General features: G+C 47.6%; 1 protein-coding gene across 6 annotated transcripts in view; it reads left to right on the plus strand.

The window, feature by feature from the left end:
* The first annotated feature begins 7,416 nt into the window (after positions 1-7,416).
* The window catches only part of ULK1 (unc-51 like autophagy activating kinase 1), a 76,889-nt gene continuing 69,461 nt past the window's right edge, over positions 7,417-14,844 (plus strand). Inside the window, exons 1-4 of one of the 6 annotated variants that reach the window (XM_040080561.2) lie at positions 7,417-7,737; positions 7,877-8,077; positions 8,909-9,001; positions 9,097-9,138. In XM_040080561.2, coding sequence (XP_039936495.1) covers positions 7,684-7,737; positions 7,877-8,077; positions 8,909-9,001; positions 9,097-9,138 — 390 coding nt within the window. In that variant the 5' untranslated portion in view covers positions 7,417-7,683. The remainder of the gene's footprint in view (positions 7,738-7,876; positions 8,078-8,908; positions 9,002-9,096; positions 9,139-14,844) is intronic. The other 5 variants (XM_040080566.2, XM_040080563.2, XM_040080564.2 and 2 more) reach the window with 5 other exon arrangements.

Consider the following 14,844-nt stretch of genomic DNA (forward strand, 5'->3'; position numbering starts at 1 on the left):
ATATATCCATATTTTTTTAAAATTTTAATGTGTTTGAAAGCACTAAACACAAAAGAAATCTTTCTCATGATCCACTGAGAGCTTTTCTTGCATGCCACTAATTGCTGCAGGCTTTCATGTGGGAGAATGGTCTGTCCAGTTTCCTAGAAGTACACAAAGACAAGGAATCATTGCTTTGGGGTGTTGCAACACGGGGACAGATCCCAGCTGCTGCACCCAGCAGTGTGCAGCCTCGCTGCAGGGAGCTTCTGTGCTGCCTTTCACGTTCCTGCGAGCAGCCTGTCCTTATCACTTGACAAAAATGATAACCGAGGAAGAGCCTGAGTTTTTCTTTTTCCAAGTGATCTTTTGGTGTACCCATAGGAGTGGTAGTAGCATGGTAACTTTCAAGGACTGTTTTCGGAGTAACTCCTCATACTGGGCTTTCAGGGAAACTTTCAGCCTCTGCCAAAACCAAAACACTGAAAACAAACCACAGAATGGGTGAGAGCTGGGCATGACACAATTTGCTTATCCAAGGACACAGTTTGCCCTTGACTGTGTCACTCCTGCCAGATGTTTGCCCAACCTGTCCCAGGGAGGCTCTAGCAGTGGTCTGGGCAGCCTGCTCCCCTCCTGAGCCCATCAGTAGGGGGAGAGATCTCCTTCATGACTGGTGAAGCTTCTTACGCCTCGTCCTATCTCCTGTGGGCATTCCTGGCTGTTATTTACACATCTGTAAATAAAGGAAGCTATCATTTCTGCCCAGCCTTTACACTGGTTGAGTAAGGCCCTGGCTGGAACAATGCCTACTTAAAATTGTATGTGCTACTGGTCTGCTTGAAAACAGAGACACCTCTGATCCAGTTAGTCATAAAGAGGAAAGTTTATTAACAATCCCTTCCCAAGGCAAAGCTGGAAGCTTGCCGGGAGCAGTTAGGAATCCCAAATGAGCTGGTCCCATGAGCGAAGTGCTACTGGCTGTGCCTCCGTTCTCCTGGGGCAGCAGTGCTGATGCACCAAATCCCAGAAAGAGCCCAGCTGCAAAGAAAATGCCTCAGAATCCTATTTTTAAACTGGTGCATGTCCTTGACGTCCCAGGTTCATGACAGAGAGGAAGAAATGACTGTTCTATAATCCTCCATTCTTCTGTGCCTCTTTGCTGTAATCTAGCAGTGGAGGGGGATTAAACCTGCTCTTAAATGGGCACTTCTCTAAGAAGGAAAAGCAACCCAGCCTCTGATTGATAACAGGACAGGTACAGGTCTCTCTGGGAAGTCATTGCAGTCTTGTTATTGTAGATTTCATTGGTGATTTTTGTCTCAAGGCTGCTTTTGAGAAAGATAGAGATGCCAAGGTGACAAATGTGAATTCACTGTCCATCTAGATTGTCTTGGAAAGATTTTATTGGGCTGAAGGGTTCTTTTTGACTATGAATTTCAGCTCTCTCCTAGAGAAAAGACATGGTCCTTAAACCTGTATTAGTTATGCAGAAGCCACCGAACCAGGAGCTGGTGCAGGAGCGTGTTGCAGCTGCTGCAGAGGATTCTGTTGACTTGAATGACATTGGAGTGGATCCCAGAGCTAAAGTGAGGTCCATATCCCTCCCTGAACAAACTTTGCCTTCATCAGGACTGGCACAAGGGACTCCATGGATGGTACACACCAAAGTGTGTGTGGGGCTGTGGAGGGAAGCTGAGGGTGGTGGGAGTGGATCTGTTCCAAACCAGGACAGAGACAACATCTTGTAAGGAACTGCACAATGAAACGTGATGATTTATGGACAAGCAGTACTTGTTCTGGCAAAAAATAGCTTCCAATTAGCCTGAAAACAGACTGCTCTGGGTGGATTTGCAGACTCTTATTTATTGGCAAACTTCATTTTAATATAATCAGCCGCTTGACAGGCAGGTTAGGTAATGATCCTTGATGTGAGCACTAACAGATTTGAACACTCAGCACAGCCTTTAGTGCCCAGAGCCCTCTGCCAGTAGCTGAAATACATTTGATATTAAAATGCCATGGGAACCCAGGAAACCCCTTGCCAGAGCACCTTGCTGAGTAAAACGCCGCCTTCAATAATTCACAATGTCTGTTCAGTAAAGCTGGTGTGTATGTGCAGGGAGCGGGGTAATAAAACATCTCAGACCCGGCCTGCCAGGATAATTCAGTGGCTAGTTAAATCTCTCAGCACTATTAATCAATAAAGTGGCTCACAGCATAAATAAATCCAGAATGTAGTATGACAGGGCAATGGAAGCACATGGAAAGCAACTCTCCCTCTCCTGTGTGTGATTCTGAGTGCCATGCTGCTCCAGCAGTTATTTGAATAACCTCAGTGCTCTAGTACTTCAAATATTCAAGCCTCCCACCAGTGTTATCCCATGTTTGAATGTCACCTAAATGTTTTAAACCCTGCTCTGTGTGTGATGCAGGCAGCTGGATGTGAAAGTTAGGGAGCAGACTGCAAACTCCATCACTTAATTCAGTGTCTCATTTCACTGACCAAGAGCTGATGTTGTGAGTGGAGGATCACTCCCTTCCTAAAACAAAAGTATTTTACCAGAGCTGGAATCGTGTTTCTGTTGGTCCCTAGTGAGGTATGAACAAACACCCTTGACACAACTTACACTGCTGCTGTAAATCTGCAGATGTTTTCAGAACTCCAATTAATCTACTCCTTCAGCCTCTGTAGGAATGCAACACAACAAGGCAGTGTTCAAAACTCGCTTAGCCTGGTGAATTTGGTGCAATTGTACTGTAATCTCTGTCTTATCCTTACTGGAACTGAGCACGAATCCAGCCCACTAGGAGACATCAGAAACCAGTATGATTAAACAACATAATTTTAATTTTCCATTAAATTCAGCCTGTAGCTTCCCTTCTATTCATTAATACCAGGCTAATATTTATTCTTAAGATTTACAGATGTTTGTAGACCTTCCTCATGCTTCTTCCACCAAACTGATCTTTAGCCAAGCACTGCATATTCAGTACCTTCACTCCTTCCTGATGAATCTGGCAGAAATTCCAGCTTTCAGGTTAGTGTTGGCTCTGCCCAGATACTGGCGATTATGCTCAGCCGTTAGGATGTTTGGGGAAAGCGGATGTGTAACTGCCTTAACATGTCTGAATTTGCATCAGATTTTGAATTCACATGAATACAGAGTCTGCTTTTCATCCAGATGTACTCTGAAACTCAAACTCTGATCTTTCCTCCTGTGCTACTTTGTCCTTCTTCTTTGGCTGTGAAGTACCCAGAGTAAGTTTTAACCACACATTTCTGTGAAGAAAATACGCAGCAGCAGAGCACCTACAACTGAGCTACAGCACAGGCTAAAGCCCATCTTCAGGTTTCAGTGCTCATTTCACACAAAGAGGAGATGTGGGACCAATTATAAGGCTCAGCCCATGTGCAGTAACATGTTCAGTCACATCTTGCTCACGTACCCAAGCCTCACAGTCCAGCACTTTCTCCAGAAATATTGATTTGCTGTCCTGGACCTTAGTGCTCGTGTCCCTGGGGCAGTTGCTGTAATGAAAAGATTGCCCAGGAAGTCCTTGGAGATTCCCTCTGCATCGAGCAGAACTTTGATTTCGAAACAAAGATACACAGCAAGGGAAAGAACTTGTTCTTTGTGATTGCATCTGGGCAAGGATTCCCCCACACCTTTCAGACACTGGTTCAGCTTCATGGGTGGCTGCTGGGAGGCTTCTGATCTCTCACTGGGCACTGGGGGGAACACCGGGCTGGAGCTGCTGAACTAGAAAAGCAAAGACAAGGTCTTGGGAAAGACGGCTGTCTGGCCCACAGCAGATGTTTGTATTAAGAAACTGGAGCTGTCTAGAAAGGCATCAGGAAAAGATGGACATTTCCTAATGGGAATCTTTATTCTGTCTTTATTATGAATCTTTATTATAAATTTGCTTACATAATTCCCTCACATTTCTGTAGCTTTAACAAATTCCCCAGCTCAGAGATAATTACATCGTGCCTCTGCAGCCAAGAGGTAAGGATGGCACTCTTGGATAACAGGAGGTAGAAACAGCCATATTTATGACTCCTGATTAAAACATGGTATTGGAAAAGAGTATTACTTGAGTCATCAGGATATCACTTGACCATCGCTTTCCTTTACATTTAAATTAGAAGAAAGAATAAAGTTACATTAAATTAAAATGAGAGTTTCAAGACAATATTTCAAGGCTTCCCACAGTGGGTGTATTGTATGCTTATATTATTCTCCACCCATTGTAAATCTCAGCAATAGATCTTCCCCCACTGATGTTTTGCATTAGTAAATTGAACTCCCTACTCTGTCCCCTCAAAGATTAATGCCTCCATCTGAGGAAGTAGTTGAATACGTGCTGGCAGTAGTGCTTTCATGATTAGCAAATGGGAGACTGTGGGAGGAGAACAGAATTTGCATGTGTTGGATGTTGGCCTAAACATACTCTCACTGAATTCTGGACATCAGGGAAGAATTGATACAGCACAAGCTTTTAATCAGCAGACCACAGGAAAAAATTTTTTTTAAAAAAATCCTACATTTAATTAAAAAGCTTTTCAGCCCTCTTTGTTCCAAAATGAACAAATGTGTCTGCAGAGTGCACTTCAAACATCTCAAAGCCATATTTGCTGTCAAGGGGCATTACATTTTTTAGTGGTCCTGGGGGAAGTGTCTACATTTTTGTAGAAGTTCGAAATATTTTCACCAAGCTATTTTTTTGAAGACACATAACTGAAAGATGTTTAATTGCCACAAATGTTAAACAGATCAAAGTGAGTGTGATGCCTCATGTGCCCATGGCATCCAGTACTACTTGGTCCTAATCCTAGTGCAGACTTTTATTCTGCTATCTTGAAGTCCCTCTTCCTCACTAGAAAGCTACCCAGTGAGCCTGCTTAAAAACAAAACAAATTTGCCTAAACCAAAACTAGAATGTCAGCAGAGAGGAGGTCGACTTTGCCACCTGGCTCTACAAACAGCTGCATGCAAAGAGCTACCTCAGAACCCACTTTAGTCAAATCTAACTTACGTTTAACTCTTTTTTTTTCACAACCAAAAGTGAAGGAACAAATAAGCACACTCAGTACTGAACAAAGGACATTCATCACTGGGATATTTTGGCCTCTAATTGAACAGCAGTCATATCAACTTCCTCCTTCACCCAGGACTGTGTGTCTTTGCTGTGCTGGGGAAGGAAAGGCAGAAACACCTGTGGGTACTGGAGATTTTACCACAGTTCTTGCAAGAGTACACTTGCTAACCAGAGTGCTCTGGCTGCTTTCCAGCCAAGGCAGAAACAAGATTTTGCCTGCCTAGAATCATCTAAGTAGTTTCAAAACATTTTCTTCACTTCCTGCCTTCAACTTTTGCAACTATGACCTTCTGCATTAGAGACAGTGGCTTTTAACAACGGGTAAAATTAATTCCCAAGTCTGTCATTTGCCAAGTACCATTTTTCTTTGGAAGTTTGATGATGTTTGACATTTTTACTGGTTTCTGCGTTAGTTTTTAAATTAACCCCTCGTGATCATTGACAAAGGCTTGAAATTGTAGATGTAGATCACAGAAGTGTGAAAGAAAACAACTAGCTAATTATATTGTATTTTTTTAAAAGCAGTTTTAAAAATAATTTTTGCTGAAATCACAAAGGTGCTCTAGTCTCGTTCTGGTTTAAAGGTTACTTCAACAGAGGAAGTTTTCAGATTCCCACTGAAAAATATCCTTGTCACTTTCACAGCTCCCAACAAGCACTAAACTGCTGGAATCTGAGATGCCAATCACTACCAGTCAACCACTGCTACTTTTGTACTGGCATTTAGCACACACTGTCATTTTCCCACTCAAATTTTAAGTGGAGGAAGGTACCTGAACACCACTAATCTAGGAACCAAGGACAACAGACTCTGGACCAGATACCGTATCAGTCAGCCAATGCCTTTGTGTAGATAACGCGTCCTGACGCTGTGAAGTGCTGCTTGTGCCCAACTTCTGCCGAGAGCGGCGATAACTGCAGCCACCCAGCGTCACGACACCGAGCACCGCGTGTGCTGGGTGTCTGCGGAGCATCACCCAGCAATTCCAGGGTCTGGAATTGCAGCGCTGACACAGGTCGCTACACGGGTCGATACGGCGCAGTTGTGTAAAGAACAAACCTCGGGCAGAGCGTGCGAGCAGCGGTGCTGCCCACGGGGCGCGTTGTTTTCTCTGCAGTCGGAATATGACGCTGTGATAAGGGTACAAACAGGAGCGAGTGCGCAAGCGGTGCGGACACCGCCAGGGCTGGTGGATTTGGGCAGCCCGGAGCAGAGGATGGGACAAACGCGCGAGAGGTTCCTGCCAGGGAGGGAATGACCAGCGAGCCCACACCCACAGGGCAGAGCTTGTGGGTCACTGCACAGCAAGAGACCGGGGATGGCCAAACCACACCAGGCTCGGGGGCAGGAAAGGTTTATCACAACAGTGATTCCATGCCGAGCTCTGGAGCAGGACATCGAGAAGAGTCTATCAGAGAAGAGCTGCATGGAGGCACCCTCGGGCACGTCTGGAGGCCCGGCTGGCTCCCCGCGGAGGAGCCGTGGTGCCCTGGCACAGGAGCGGGTGGAGAAGGGCCAGAGACTGTGGAAGAGGAGGTGGGCTATGCTGGGGGAGAGGAAGGGGTGCTGGGGATACTGGGACCAGGTCCGCCTGGACACTTTACAGCTCCCGGGGTGAACTTCACCCAACCAGAACCATTTGTTTAATTGTTTGAAACATCACTTGGTCTGTTCAGCCTGGAAGAGATGGACAGGAGACCTTATTGTGGCGTGCGACTTTGGGGTTGTGAAGTGAAAGGGCAGGCACCGATCTGCGGTGACAGTAACAGAGCCTCAGGGGATGGCCTGAAGCTGTGTGAGGGGAGGTTCAGGATGAATATTGGGAAAAAGTTCTTTGCTAGAAGGTGGCCGGGCACTGGAACAGGCTGCCTACAGAAGTGGTGACAACCCAGCCTGACGGAGTTCAAGAAGCATTTGGACAATGCTTTTGGGCACGTGGTGGGATTCTTGGGGCTGTGCAGGGCCAGGAGCCGCACTTTGATATCGCCGTGTGTCCCTTCCAACTCAGAACATCCCATGATTGTGTGACCTCCCAGAGGCAGGGCGGGTGGCTGACAGGAGCCCTCCCGGCCCGGCCTCGGCCGGGGGCGCGGGGGCCGCGGCAGCGCGGCGCTGACTCAGGCGGGCGGCAGGCGGCGCCTTTAAATGTGCCGGGCCCGGCCGCTCCGCCTCAGGTACCGCCGCCGCCGCCGCCGCCGCTCTGCCCGCCCGCCGCCTCCCCCGCACCGCGCCTGCGCCGCCCGGCGCGCCCGCTCCGCTCCGCAAAGCTTTGTCCGGGCCCGGCCGAGCGAGCGGCGGCTCCCGCGGAGCGACCCCGGCCCCGCGACCCCGGCCCCGGCAGCGCTCACAGCCGGGGGCGCGGGCGGCCCTTAAGGTGGATCGCGTTTAAGGTGGAGCGCTGCCGTGAGGCGGACCGGGCGTTAAGGTGGATCGCGCTTAAGGTGGACTCTCGGCGAAGCCGCGCCTGCCGGCGGGGGGGCCGGGGCTCGGCATGGGGAGCCCCGCCTGAAGCGGGGCCCGAGGAGCCGCGCCGGCCCGGCCCGAGGAGGAGATGGGGGAGGCCCGCTGCTGAGGAGCCAGCTTCGCCCCGGCCGCTGACAATGCCCGGCTCCCGGCCGCTCGGCAGGAAGAGGCAGCCCATGGACGAGGGCGAGGTGGGCAGCGCAGCCCGGCGCGGAGCTGCCGGGGCCGGCGGGAGCGGGGCTGGGCCGGCTCCCGACCGCTCCGGGGGGGGCGGTGGCTGGGGGTGCCCCCGTCGTGTTTGGATTGGGAGAGGTTTAATTTTCTTTAAAGGCAGCTCCTTCATCACCGCCATCCTCCTCCTCCTCCTCGTCCCTTTGCAGCTCTGAAGCCGTCCCGGCCGCAGCCTCCCCGCCGGCCCCCGGGACCCCCCGGCGCAGCGCCATGGAGACGGTGGGAAAGTTTGAGTTCAGCAGGAAGGACCTGATCGGACACGGAGCCTTCGCCGTCGTCTTCAAAGGCAGGCACAAAGAGGTGAGAATCCCTGCTTATTATTTCCCCCCCCCCCCCACCGCGCTTCTGCTTTCCATTTATTTATTTTTTTCCTGGTCTGGGCCGAGCTGGGGGCAGCGCGCCCCGCTCACCGCATCCCCGCCGGTTGCGGCGGCTGCTGCCAGCCTGGGCATCGCCCCGGGCTCGCGGTGTTTATTGTTATTTATTATTGTTCTCCTTGGAGTTTCTTCCAAGCAGACGTGTGTCCCGGCAGGAGCCGGGCAGGTGGCTTCACCTTGGGGCTGGGAGGCCATCAGCTGCCCGTGGGGTGGCCACAGATACACCCAAAACCTGTCCCCACCTCCAAAACAAGGGAGAAAAAACTCCCCACAAACTAACTATAAAAGAAACTCTTTAGTTTGTTTGGATTTTTTTTTTTTTTTTTTTTCTGTGTGCGTCTGTGAAGTCTTCTCGTTCTCCACTTAATTTTTCCAGGAGGAGGAGAAATCTCTTACTGGTAAATAAAAGGAAACCAATCCGGCAGTGGATTTTCCATCATTAGTGCTCGGGATAAGCCACGGCTCCCACAGTGCATTTATTTCTAGTGATTAAATAAGAGGATAATCATTGTATAAAGTAGTAACAAAAACCTAAACCTTGGGCTTTTTTCTCCTTGGGCTGACAAGCATAATTCAGGAAAGGGCAAGTCTGAACAAGTAAGGGAAAGGCATTAGGATGTGAAGTGAGAGGCCTTTACCGGTGCTGTAAGACACTTCTTTCAGTGATATTTGTAATCTGTTAAGAGGCTGCTTATCCTAATGTGAATGAATGCTGAAATTTACATTTGTTTGTGTTACTTATGTACTGTTTCAGAAACCCGAGCTGGAAGTAGCTGTGAAATGTATTAACAAGAAGAACCTTGCAAAATCACAAACACTGCTGGGCAAGGAAATAAAAATTCTTAAGGTAAAGGCAGACTGACTTATTTTCTTCAGTCTTTGTTCTATATGCCCTTTGTTGCTCCTAGCTTACGGTATTTTTTTGTTTGTTTGTTGTTCTAGGAATTGAAACATGAAAACATTGTTGCCTTGTATGACTTCCAGGTAAATGCATTCAATTATGTCAAAGCATTCTCTGTTTGGGAAAGGTTGAATGGAGTCTGTGAAATTTCAGTTTTTAACAAATGTTTGTATTCAGATGTGTACTGGGGGTGGGGAAGCCTTCTGATAAGTTAGGGAAAGATAAGCAAACACAGCAGATCATGTGTTAGTTGTTGGCTGGACCACACAACTCATGTGCAGTTGGGAGTTGGGGTGGGAGCTTCTGCTCCAGGATGTTACAGTGAAATGCAGTGTGGGAAATACGCCTGTGCTGGAAGCTTTTAAGTTCTAAAAATGTTAGAAATAAAATTAACAGTAGTTATTTTTGGCGTGCCCACTTTTTTATTTTCCTTCTCTGGTCTGGATCCCCTTCCTGAGAAAATTTCTTTTTCCTAAGCCATGTAAAAATAGTGCAAGCGTGACTTTGTAGCATATGATTGTCTTCAGCTCCAGAGGATTTTAATTTGCATTTTTCTGTTGTCCTTGCGGTCGTCACTAAGTGTTAAAAATTGCAGCAGACATTTTTCCCTCAAAGTCAGCCCTGAAGATCTAATCAGGAAGGGGCTAAAAACCCATCTGCCGCCAAACACATATCATCCAACCTTTTTTTTTTTTTTTGCTCTGATTATTTAGTTAAATCCTGCTTGGTAACGGGGCAAGTTTTCTTTGCAATTCGTGAAAAAAAAAAAAAAAATATATGCGAATCCTAAGCCGGAGCGGCAGTGCTGGTGGATGAGGGGCTGCGGTGCAGGATGAGTGACCCCCGGCTGGCGCTGCCGTGGCTTATCGGGAGCGTCCTGCCCTGCCGCCGGTATCGCGTGTCCCGCAGGCCGCCCTGTTTGTTGACAATTCCTCCTTCTCCCGTGGATTGGCTCCGGTGGCCTCGCGTCAGCCCGGGCAGTGAGTCCCGGCCCCGGGTCAGTGGTGCCTGCTGGGTGCTGTAGTCCGCCGGTGTCACGCCGTGTCCCGCAGCTCCCGGCGCTGGGACGCGCCCGGCTCCATCCCTGCCGGGGCTCTGCAGGGGTGCCTTGGACGCTGGTTAATGCCTGGCGTTGTTTTGGCGAGAGGGGGGCGTAGGGGATGTCAGGCTGCTCTGGCGGGGAGCAGGATTGCTGCTCGGAAACCTCCTTTGGGTAGTTGTGCATTGCTCCTGAGCCAGCCTGATCTGGCAAAGCGGTGGCTGCCTTTGGGCTGATGAGTGCTGCAGTGTAGCTGGGAAAGCTTCCTGTGGGCACAGGCCACTTGAGGCATTAGATCTCACATTTTTTATTTTTTTTTTTTTTTTCATTCTCTGTACCTTCCTAATTTGCTTACTAACTTTTCACTTGAGAGAGTGAGTGGCTGCTCCTGCGCTTTATAGTTTGTGTTTGTATGAAGCATTTATGCTGCTGGGTTTGCTTACCGAGATCTTTCAGAACTTTTGTTAGATTCCTCTCCCTGCTTCAAATTGCTGCTGAGAAGGACATTTTCTGCAAAAGGGGCAATTTCATCACTGTTACAATTATAGAAATGTGTTTTTCTCCTTTTGTGATGAGCTTTATTAAATTCTGTGTTTAGCAGTATAGTCTGGTGAGATTTTAGCAAGAAACTATGTAAGATACCACAAAACAGGAACTTGAGAATGGTCCAGAGCTCAAGACATGCCCAGCTTTATGCTTCGTTGCCTGCTTTGTCATAGAGTCCTCGTATGACCTGGGTAATTTGATTTCTCAGAGAAAATGAGATTATTTAGGGGGTATTGGGTGTGGGCTCTCCTCTGGTGTGAGGTGAGCTATTACCAGACAGTCTGTTGCAGTTGAAACAACATATGTTGTGTGTGTAGTGTGTCTGGCCTTGCTCTGTGTCTGCTTAGGGGTTGTGTGAGAGTAATTACCTGCAAAGGTAAAAGTGCAGGTCTGTGGAAGGCTGGTTTCTGCCCACCTTTCCTTATTTTGTGGAAAAGACTGCTACTTACTCACATTGCTCCCCTGGTACCGGATCAGTAGCTTCATTCGTAGCTGCGTATGTATTTATCCTCAAAAATATCATAGTTGCAGTTAATTGAATCCTTACTTGTAGGCTTCCTAAAAAAGATGTTTATTCTTGTATTACAACACAGAGCAAAAGGGAAAAAATACTTCCTGTGAAACTTATTGTTGCCCTGTAGCTTTGTCTGTCATTGCATTTTGTGCCCTGCCTTCCTCTGCACTGCCTGTCAACAGTGACTCTAACTTTTACTCGTGTATTTCTTTCACACAAGGAAATGGTTACCAAAACCACAGTGGCTGTAAGCGAGTGATTACACCCAATGATGCTTTCATTTGCATTTTCCTGGTTAAAAACTCATGTTAGCCAGACCTCTCACAACATGGGATTTTTGATGTAAGGCTAGATTTGTTCCAGACAAACACATGCAGTACTTGACGTTTAGTACTGACAAGCAGCTCTCACCCTGGCACCCTTAATTTATCTTTCAGTTCTGGGAAAATTGCTGTATTCCTTGTAAGTTCACAGATCTTTGTGATATTGGTTCATAAATAATGACAAAATAAGAAACTTCCTAGGAATAATTGATTCTGATGAATGTTTAATGTGTAAAAATGCAGTAACTGGACTTCTATAGATCCCCTTGCTGGAGTCCTCAGAACAGCATCAGTACATGAGAATGGCTCACAAAATGAAATATACATATTCCCATTATTATGTGCTCATGTATTAATGAGAGGTGCTGCTAATAGTTTAGGAGCCTAATGCAGGAACCCCTGCTCAAAAAGAGGATAAATCTTATTGTATCACATTTCTAGAAGCGCTGTCTATTTAGCGTCTGTGTGGAGTTGCAGTGTGGGTTTTTCCTAGGCACAGGAGATGTTTGGCAGACAGTAAAAGCTGTATTCCACCACGTGTGGGGTGTTTTAGTTGCTACTGAGCACTACCTGACCCCTCAGCTAGCTTGCAGAGGGGCTGGAGCTGGGGTCCCCAGTCTGCAGCAAAGGGAATAGAGTGGTCCAGAAATGATTTTACTCTGAGGACAGCCAAATGAGCCCTCGTTCCTTAAGGTGGAAATTAGTAACAAAAAATGATGGTTTCTGCCAAAGGAGGACTTGGTATGGCAGTAAAGTTTCTTAGAGAACTGGTCCCCATGACTCCGAGGATCAGCTCAACTCTTCATGCACATTGACAGGGAAAGCTTAGCACATGTGGTTGTTGCTGTGTGTTACTTGGTTTCATATTGTATCTCATTTTTATATTGTGTTTTGTAATGGTTTGTTCTGTGTGTGGAGCTTGCTTTGGTTTCTTTTTGTGTCTCGGGACGTTAAATCCGTGATCAGAGACCACTTGATTAGCTGAGGAGATTCAATGGCAGGAAGAGAACCCTTGAATTTTTCAGATCGTGGGAGAGCTGTGTGCCAGAAAACTTCTTCCAGCACTAGGAAGAAGTTCCTACATAGGTAGCTAAGATCTTTGGGCAGTGGGAGATTCTGGGTGTCTTTCCCTCCCTGTTCTGTGCCAGCTTCCCCACATTGAATAGGTGTCAGCTGAAGATTTCATATGTGGCTGTGTTGGTGCCAGGGCAGAAAATCTGCTGAATCTAGATATGTCACGCTTTGGATGTTAGAAAGCATTTTCCTGCATCAAATAAGTATTTTTTTACTGACAGATTTTCCCTAGCTGTGTGCTGTGAGCTGAACTTGCTTCTTAAAGCAGCCTAGCTATGACTGTGCTTGTGTAGATATCAGGTGTTTTTTGTGTTAGGTTTTTCCCCCCAGTTTCTGCACGGGTGGGATGGAGTGGTTGCAGCCACACAGCTATTAACGTTGCACAAGGCACTGTGCTGTGACGTTTCTGGCTCAGCCTATGTTACCTGGGGGTCTGCTTTCTACACTTTGGTGGCAGGTTGGCTATTATACTCACCAGTTTGGGATGAGCTGAGACAAATGCTTAACTCAGTCATCTGGTACAGACTCACCGAAAATATTTCTGCAGTGATGACTGTATCACCTGGAGACAAAGAACACGGAGTCCTTGCAGTGCAGTTTTTTCTTGTGCACATGGATTAAGGCACGGGTGGCAGAACAAACACTTCTCAGTTTAGTGATCAGTCACCTTAGGCTGGTCTTGGGAGCCAGGTAATGACAGCCTTGGTGTTGCTGCTGTGTAGAAAGTCCTTGTGATCAATAGAGCTGCTGGGCTGTGATGTTGTGCTGTGCTGGCTGCACCATCATCCTTTTTCTGACATAGAGCCTTTAGATGCTACTCCGCATCTTGTGTACGTGCCTCCTGCTGTCCCCCAGGACCCCTGTGTCCTTCTGTGTGCCCTCCAGCACTGCTCACCTGTGCTGCAGCACTGCGCTGATGAGCGTGATGCCGGGTGAATCAGTGCCGCTGCAGTGTCACCTCATGCCTCGCCACCTCTTGTGCCACCTCATGCAGGATCTTCTGTTCTTCAGGCGCTGCTGTTTGCATGCCCTGTCTCAGGAGATGGGGCTGCACTGAGGCACTTGGAATGACTCAAGAGGCACTGTATGTCTGGGAGATGGCTCTCCTGAGGTCAAACTGCCTGCTTAAATCCTGTTTTAATTCCATCCCCTAGCGAAGCTGGCAGGTTGCCTGGTGAGTGGGTGTAAAGTGCAGCTCTCTGAACTGCCAAGCAATCCTCTTTCTGTTTGTGCTGCGGACAAGAATGGGGTGTCTGCTGTCCTGCTCTGTCAGCATCCTCGCATCTGTTGAAGGGAATCACTCTTACTGAAGCTTGGATCTGGCTTAATTTAGAGCTGGAAGGGGAAAGGATGAAAACACAGCCACCCTCTGCCAGTAGTTTTGTAGGGAGATGCTTGAGAGTTTAGTGGACCAGAATGGCCATGTTTGTGGAGAGTTGAGAGTTCTGTAGTGTTGGACTTTGGTTTAACGCTGGCTTCCCCAGCCCAGTATCCCACTGTGCAGGTCACAGAAACATCCAGCAAATGTTGACCACTAAATATAGACCTCAGTCATGGGCTTTTTTTAGAGGGAGCTGTCTTGCCGCATTTCTGAAATTATGATCACTGTTTTACTCATGCTGTGTGTAAAGCACATACCTGTGTTCCTCTCACATGATTACGGTGTCATGGAAGAGCCGGCGACGTGGTGGTTAATGGCCTCCAAAGCTCCTGTGGAAGGTGGCATTACTCAGACTCTAATGACAGATTAAGGAATGTTTCCCAGGAGTAATCGGAAACTGGAAGGCTGTTGTGTCCCCAGTTTGATAGCAAAGCTCTGGTGGTGGCTGCTTGTGCCGCTGCTCTTGAAGCTCCACCAGTGTTTCCACCGTGAAAATTTCCACTGTGTAAATCCTTGTGGTGACTGAACACATTTGGAGTGAGCAAAGCAAGGAGGTGAAGATTTGGATGATGGATAGGAAGAGGTGTCTCCTAATCAGTGGCGGGGTAGGGTTAAATTCAGGTGGAAAAACACTGTTTGAATTTATTTCAAGTATTTATAGGCTCAAACCAAGGCATAATTAAAAGATTTAATTTTTTGACTGGACTGAACTTGCCACTAAACTCTGAAACTGCAATAAACCTGTGTGTCTCAAAAGCTCATTTTAGTGCTCAATCTTGTGTAGAGAATTGAGGGTACAGTTCCACTTTCCTGTGTCTTCCCTGCTGCTCTTCCTTTCCCACACCACCTGCCTTCCCACCGACTGAAAAGCTTTGCACAGACCAGCCAACAGAGGGTTGGTGCTGGATGGCT

The sequence above is a fragment of the Hirundo rustica genome, chromosome 17 (assembly GCF_015227805.2).
Source record: "Hirundo rustica isolate bHirRus1 chromosome 17, bHirRus1.pri.v3, whole genome shotgun sequence".
Lineage (NCBI taxonomy): Eukaryota > Metazoa > Chordata > Aves > Passeriformes > Hirundinidae > Hirundo > Hirundo rustica.